The sequence below is a fragment of the Cannabis sativa genome, chromosome X, assembly GCF_029168945.1.
Source record: "Cannabis sativa cultivar Pink pepper isolate KNU-18-1 chromosome X, ASM2916894v1, whole genome shotgun sequence".
NCBI lineage: Eukaryota > Viridiplantae > Streptophyta > Magnoliopsida > Rosales > Cannabaceae > Cannabis > Cannabis sativa.
Window position 1 is genome coordinate 69,387,025 of NC_083610.1, and position 7,349 is coordinate 69,394,373.

The following is a 7,349-nucleotide window of genomic DNA, read 5'->3' on the forward strand; positions in this document are numbered from 1 at the left end:
CGCCTAAGATTAATATTTTGGGTTATTAAATAATTAGAGTTTATGCATGAGATTTAATTAATATTTATAAATGCATATTGTGGAAATATATTTAAGTTCATATATATTTATTATGCTATTTTATGTCAATTACTCAATTTCTGTGTTTGTGTTCGGAAGCTGTGGGAAGCGACGTTGGACCTTTAGAGAGTCGTATTTATATGTTTTCTTTTAGAATATTATTATCGGGGTATCATTGTTGAGTACTGGTGGTGTTGGAATTTTCGGGGTTTGTTAATGACTATGTTACCCTTGGATATTTATAACTTTTATGTGTGTGAGGAAGTACAAAAGAGTCTTTGGGCAAGACTTTATTTGTCTTATTTGGGTTTATTTTTAGTGCTGAGATAAGTTAGTGATTAAAAAAAAAAAGAGAAAAAAATCTTTATTTACTTAAGTTAGAAGAAACAAAGAAAACTTAGAGAAAAAGTGTTCAACCCTCTCTCTTCAACCCTCTCTCTCTCTCGATTCCCTTGGGCAGCAGCTAGGGATTGGTATTTTGAGATTGAATTAAGGAATTTTAGTGATTTTAGAGAGCTTTGGCCAAGGTAATTCTTTCTATTTTCTTTCCTTCTTGAGTTTTGTGTTTTAGGTTAGGTTTTTGATGTGAGATTACGTGTTTAGATGGCTGTATGTTTTAGGTTGATATGTTGTGTAATTCTGGAGTTAGGAGTTAATTATTCTTGTTATTTTGAGCTGAGATGGAGGTTTGTGTTGAGATTTGTTCAAGCTTTAAGTTAGAGAACGTTAATTGGGTCTTTAATGGTGTTTTTATAATTTGAGTGATTTATTGTGAATTGATGCTTGAATATGCTTCATTATAGTGTTTACAGGTATTTTGGAGAGTTTGGTAAAGTTTGGGATTGTTTTGGAATTAGGGGAGCAATTTTCGGGTTCCCAGTACAGAACCGAAATTCCGGTTCTGGGGGACCTGTAGCAACCGGTCGACCGGTTGGTTCCCAGAATCGGACTTCCAGTTGGGGCTTTTTCCCGAACCCTAGTTTTCCCTATTTTTGTGTAATTTATAATGTCTCTCACCAAGTTTTGAATATGATGGTTTAGGGCCCTGTAAAGCGTCGAGTTGCACTTTCACTCAGGCTGACTGGCACACTTGAGCACGGAGCGAGGTAAGATAGCATGAATATTACATATATGTAAATGAGTGCTTGTTTGGACTGTTTACACTACTAACACAGAATATTCGTGTGATTTAAGAGTGTTAGTATAGTGTAGGATATCAGTATGGTTATAATGTTACCAACACGAGTACCAAAGGGTACGTCGTGCATGTGGTACAACACTTAGTACCTCCTGGGAGTACAATAATGGCTCTACCAACACGAGTACAGGGTTGGTACCGTAGTGCATTTGGTACAGAGGTCGTACTTCCCTTAAGAACGTTCTTATCCACTTGGTGAGCTAAATTATTGAGCTCAGGGCAGCTTAAACATAAAGCCGATATCGCATTGCTTATATATATGTTTTGCTTATCTTATTGAGTCTGTTGACTCATCAGTTTGCTACCTTGTGTAGGTAAAGGAAAAACTAAAGTGGAGGATCAGTAAGATGGTGCTCGGCAATGATTGTAAATATCGCGGCAGTGCAATCTGGAGGGTTTCGGTCTTTCAACATTTTGAAACATAATTGAGTTGCCTGTTGTTCTAAAAAAAAATAATATATGTATATACTAGTAAACTATATATTAGTAAAATACTTTAAAATGTATTTTGATACTCGGGATCCCAACCCCTATGTTCATAAAGTTATAACATTATGAAATTAAATATTGAGTTTAGTAAATTGTAAATACGGGCGTTACAGTTTGGTATCAGAGCCACTAGGTTGTTTACTGAAGACCGTCAAGATATGTACAATCAAGGCCAGTGTCGAGCTCAACTCACGGTTCCGTAAGCTTTACTTTTTGCAAACTTTATAAGATATATTGCATATATGATTAAATGAGTTTTTTTTTTAAAACCCTAAATGCGGTCTTGAAAGTTTTTGACCACTGTCTAACCTACATGCCTTGTGGGTTTTCAGGCTAAGTCCTAACTAATGGACACCCAACGAAACGTTAAGAGGCAGGGTGAATTGGTTGAGACCGAAGGTGGTCGGGGTGGTAGAAATCCCCAAAACCCCTGTGGACGTGGTAGAGGCCGCGGTTGTGCACCGAGAGGTGGTCAAGAGGATCTACCTCAAGCTCCGTTTGATTGGGAGCAAAGGTTTGTTGAGATGCAAGCCAAAATTGAGCAGCAAGAAGAGGAGATTCGAAGACTCAGGCAGCGGGATGCCCCTGTTGAGCTTCCCCCGCAGCTCCTGCGGTGCCAGCTGAGTAGCATGTTGTTGGTAACCGTATGGAGCCTTTATATGAGAGGTTCAGGAAGCAAGCACCTCCAGTGTTTCTGGGAGGTCCTGATGTACTTAAGGCAGAACAGTGGCTGACTGTCATTGAAAGAATACTGAATTTTATGGGTGTGGTCGGAAATGATAGAGTGGCATGCGCCACGTTTCAGTTCCAGGAGGATGCCTTGGTGTGGTGAGAGATGGTATCCCTCACCAAGGATGTTGCTAGAATGACCTGGGAAGAATTCCGGGATTTATTTAATGCTAAATATTATAATGAGGCGGTCCGCAGTGCAAAGCGGAGAGAATTTGTTGAGTTGGTACAAGGCGAGGGTATGTCAGTGACTGAGTACACAACCAAGTTTGATCGCTTGGCTAAGTTAGCCTCTGGAATCGTACCAACAGATTTCAGTAAGAAGGAGAAGTACTTGGCAGGGTTGAATGCCAAGATTAGGCATGATCTGGTTATTACAACAAATGATACTACAACTTATGCTGAAATGGTTGATAAGGCTCTTCGAGCTGAAGGAGCAGTAAAATTTTTGCATGAAACACGGGAGACTCCTAGTGCTGGTGGAACCACTACTCTCCCTATTTCTGGCCCTGGAAAAGAGAGTGGTGATTCCACTTTTGAGCAAAAGAAAAGAACTTTTCCATTTTCGGGAAGTTCAGGGCAAGGTAAAAGGTTTCGGGGAAACCAGAATAAAGGAGGACGTCAGACTTACTCCTATACTGAGTGCCCGCGTTGTAAGAAACATCATCCCGGGACTTGTAACCGGAGAGCTTGCTTCCAGTGTGGATCGGTGGGGCACCTCAAGAAAGATTGTCCCCAATTGAAGAAAGAGGAACCTAAACCTGAGGTTAAGCCTGCCCCAGCACGTGTTTTTGATATCACGCTGGCTGATGCTGCTGCCAGCCCTTCAGTGGTTACAGGTCAGCTTCTTATCAACGGTCATGTTTTTACTGTTTTATTTGATTCAGGTGCTACTCGATCTTATGTGTCATCGAGAGTTCTTTATCAGCTTGATAGACCTAGTGATGTTTTTGAGATGGGATTTGGTACCCTGTTGCCTAATGGGGAATTAGTTATTTCAAGGAAGCGGGTTAGATTGGTGTTAATTAGAATTGAAGACAGGGGATTGAGCGCTGATCTGGTGGAGTTACCATTGGCCGAGTTCGATATTATACTCGGAATGGACTTTTTGTCCAAATATTCTGCTAGTATTGATTGTAAACGGAAAATGGTGACTTTTCAACCGGAGAATGAGGAACCATTCATCTTTGTTGGTTCGGTTCAAGGTTCTCGTGTTCCAAGAATCTCAGCGTTGAAAGCTAGGGATTTGTTACGCAGTGGATGTGTTGGATTCCTGGCAGTTGTAGTGGATTCCAGTAAACCTGTGTTACCTGGACCTGAAGAGGTTAAAGTGGTTAAGGAATTCCTGGATGTGTTTCCAGAGGAATTACCTGGGTTACCACCTCAGCGGGAGATAGATTTTATCATTGATCTAATTCCTGGAGCAGAACCTGTTTCGAAAGCACCCTACCGAATGACACCTACTGAATTAAAAGAACTGAAGATACAACTCCAAGGGATGTTGGATCTAGGGTTTACACGGCCTAGTGTGTCACCTTTGGGAGCTCCGGTTCTGTTTGTAAAGAAAAGGATGGAACTCTTCGGATGTGTATCGATTATCGGGAGCTGAACAAGTTAACTATTAAAAATAAATATCCTTTGCCTAGAATTGACGATCTATTTGATCAACTTCAAGGCAAAACAGTATTCTCTAAGATTGACTTGAGATCTGGATATCATCAACTGAGAATCCGAGAAGAGAATATTCTGAAGACAGCCTTTCGAACAAGGTATGGTCATTACGAGTTTCTAGTCATGTCATTTGGGTTGACAAATGCTCCAGCAGCCTTTATGGATCTTATGAATAGGGTATTCAAGGATTTTCTCGATAATTTTGTAATTGTATTTATCGACGATATTCTTGTGTACTCTCGGTCAGAAGCAGAACACGAACAACATCTTCACATGGATCTGCAACGACTCAGAGATCATAAACTCTATGTAAAGTTCAAAAAGTGTGAGTTTTGGTTGTTACAAGTATCTTTTTTGGGGCATATTGTCGAAAAAGACGGGATTATGGTAGACCCACAGAAGATTGAAGCAGTGAAGAATTGTCCTAGACCCAAAACAGTCACTGAAGTTCAAAGTTTCCTCGGTTTAGCGAGTTATTATCAGCGTTTTGTGGAGGGTTTTTCCAAGATTGCAATGTCGTTATCTGAGTTAACTAGGAAAAACCAACGGTTCATATGGTCAGATAAGTGTGAGAAGAGTTTTCAAGAGCTGAAGCAACGACTGATTACAGCTCCTGTTTTAGCCCTGTCATCTGATCAAGAGAAGTTTGTGGTGTATTGTGATGCATCAATGCAGGGTTGGGCTGTGTGCTAATGCAAGCGGATAAGGTCATAGCTTATGCTTCTCGACAATTGAAGGATTATGAACACCGTTATCCAACTCACGATTTGGAACTTGCAGCAGTGGTGTTTGCCCTACAAATTTGGCGACACTACTTATATGGCGAAAGGTGTGAGATCTATACTGACCATAAAAGTCTCAAGTACTTTTTCACTCAGAAGGATTTCAATATGAGACGTCGGAGATGGTTAGAGCTGGTCAAGGACTATGATTGTGAAATCCTGTATCATCTTGGAAAGGCAAATGTTGTGGCAGATGCCTTAAGCCGAAAAGGACCTGATTAGATATTCAATATGATCATGATTTCTTCCCAGTTAGCCTCAGATATGTCTAGGGCTAATATTGAGTTTGTGATAGGAAAATTACATAATCTGACACTTCAGTCAGATTTGTTGGAAAGAATAAAAGCGGCTCAATTAGAAGATCCTGAATTGATTAAGATTCAAGAAGATGTCTTAGCAGGCAAAACTAAGGACTTTTCAATCTCTGACAATGGAATGTTATTATTTAAAGCACGAGTATGTGTCCCTGATAAGTCTGAGCTTGAGAGAGAAATTTTGGATGAAGCTCATACCACCCCTTACTCATTGCATCCAGGAACCACCAAAATGTATCAAAATTAAAGCCATATTTCTGGTGGTATGGGATGAAAAGGGATGTGGTGGATTATGTTACTAAGTGCTTAACTTGTCAACAAATTAAAGCAGAACATCAACGACCTGCAGGATTACTTCAGCCATTAACACTTCCAGAATGGAAATGGGAAGACATTGCGATGGATTTTGTGGTTGGTTTGCCCAGGACCACAGGAATGTATGACTCAGTTTGGGTCGTGGTGGATCGTTTTACAAAGTCAGCACATTTCTTGCATGTTAAGGTAACCTATACAGTAGATCAGTATGCTGACTTGAATGTGAAAGAAATTGTTCGTCTCCATGGGGTACCAAAGTCTATTATTTCAGATAGAGACCCTAAATTTACTTCAAAGTTCTGGGTAAGTTTGTAGAAGGCCATGGGAACTAACTTGAAATTCAGCACAGCCTTTCATCCTCAAATAGATGGGCAATCTGAGCGAACTATTCAGATACTTGAAGACCTGTTACGAGTTTGTGTCATGGATTTTGGAGGGTCATGGAGTAAGTATTTACCTCTGATTAAGTTCTCCTATAATAATAGTTATCAAAGTACCATAGGAATGGCTCCTTATGAGCTGCTCTATGGCAGGAAATGTCGTTCCCCTATTCATTGGGACGAAATAGGAGAACGAAAATACATAGGCCCTGCATTGGTCCAGAAAACAAATGAAGCAATAGACAAGATTAAAGCTCGAATGCTAGCTTCTCAAAGTAGGCAGAAAATTTACGCGGACCCTAAACGACGAGATGTTACATTCCAACCTGGAGACCATGTCTTTCTACGAGTGTCCCCAATGAAAGGAATCAAGCACTTTGGAAAGAAAGGAAAGTTAAGTCCTGGATTTATTGGACCTTTTGAAATACTAGAAAAGGTTGGGCAAGTTGCCTATCAGTTGGCCTTACCTCCATCGTTGTCATCTGTGCATAATGTATTTCATATTTTCATGTTGAGGAAGTATGTGTCTGATCCAATGCATATCCTAAGCTTTGAAGAACTGGAGTTACAACCGGACGTATCTTATGAAGAGCAACCAGTGCAAATTCTAGATAGGAAAGAAAAGGCCCTTCGAAGTAAAACCATAGCTTTGGTTAAGGTGCTCTGGAGGAATAACAAAGTGGAGGAAGCCACTTGGGAATTAGAGTCTGATATGAGGACTCAACATCCAGAGTTGTTCAGGTTAGATTTCGGGGACGAAATCCTATTAACGAGGGGATAATTGTAAAGACCGCCTAAGATTAATATTTTGGGTTATTAAATAATTAGGGTTTATGCATGAGATTTAATTAATATTTATAAATGCATATTGTGGAAATATATTTAAGTTCATATATATATCTATTATGCTATTTTATGTAAATTACTCAATTTCTGTGTTTGTGTTCGGAAGCTGTGGGAAGCGACATTGGGCCTTTAGAGAGTCATATTTTATATGTTTTCTTTTAGAATATTATTATCGAGGTATCATTGTTGAGTATTGGTGGTGTTGGAATTTTTGGGGTTTGTTAATGACTAGGTTACCCTTGAGAATTTATAATTTTTATGTTTGTGAGGAAGGACAAAAGAGTCTTTGGGCAAGACTTTATTTGTCTTATTTGGGTTTATTTTTAGTGCTGAGATAAGTTAGTGATTTAGAAAAAAAAAGAGAAAAAAATCTTTATTTACTTAAGTTAGAATAAATAAAGAAAACTTAGAGAAAAAGTGTTCATCTCTCTCTCTTCAACCCTCTCTCTCTCTCGATTCCCTTGGGCAACAACTGGGGATTGGTATTTTGAGATTGAAGCAACGAATTTTAGTGATTTTAGAGAGCTTTGGCCAAGGTAATTCTTTCTATTTTCTTTCCTTCTTG

The 7,349-nt window shown here is 39.4% G+C and overlaps 1 protein-coding gene across 1 annotated transcript; it reads left to right on the top strand.

Moving 5' to 3' along the window:
* Positions 1–2,882: 2,882 nt before the first annotated feature.
* Positions 2,883–4,840, top strand: LOC133032332 (uncharacterized). Its single transcript, XM_061106242.1, has 3 exons — positions 2,883–3,976; positions 4,123–4,250; positions 4,395–4,840. The coding sequence occupies exons 1-3, from the start codon at positions 2,883–2,885 to the stop codon at positions 4,838–4,840; spliced, it is 1,668 nt and encodes a 555-aa protein (XP_060962225.1).
* Positions 4,841–7,349: the final 2,509 nt, after the last annotated feature.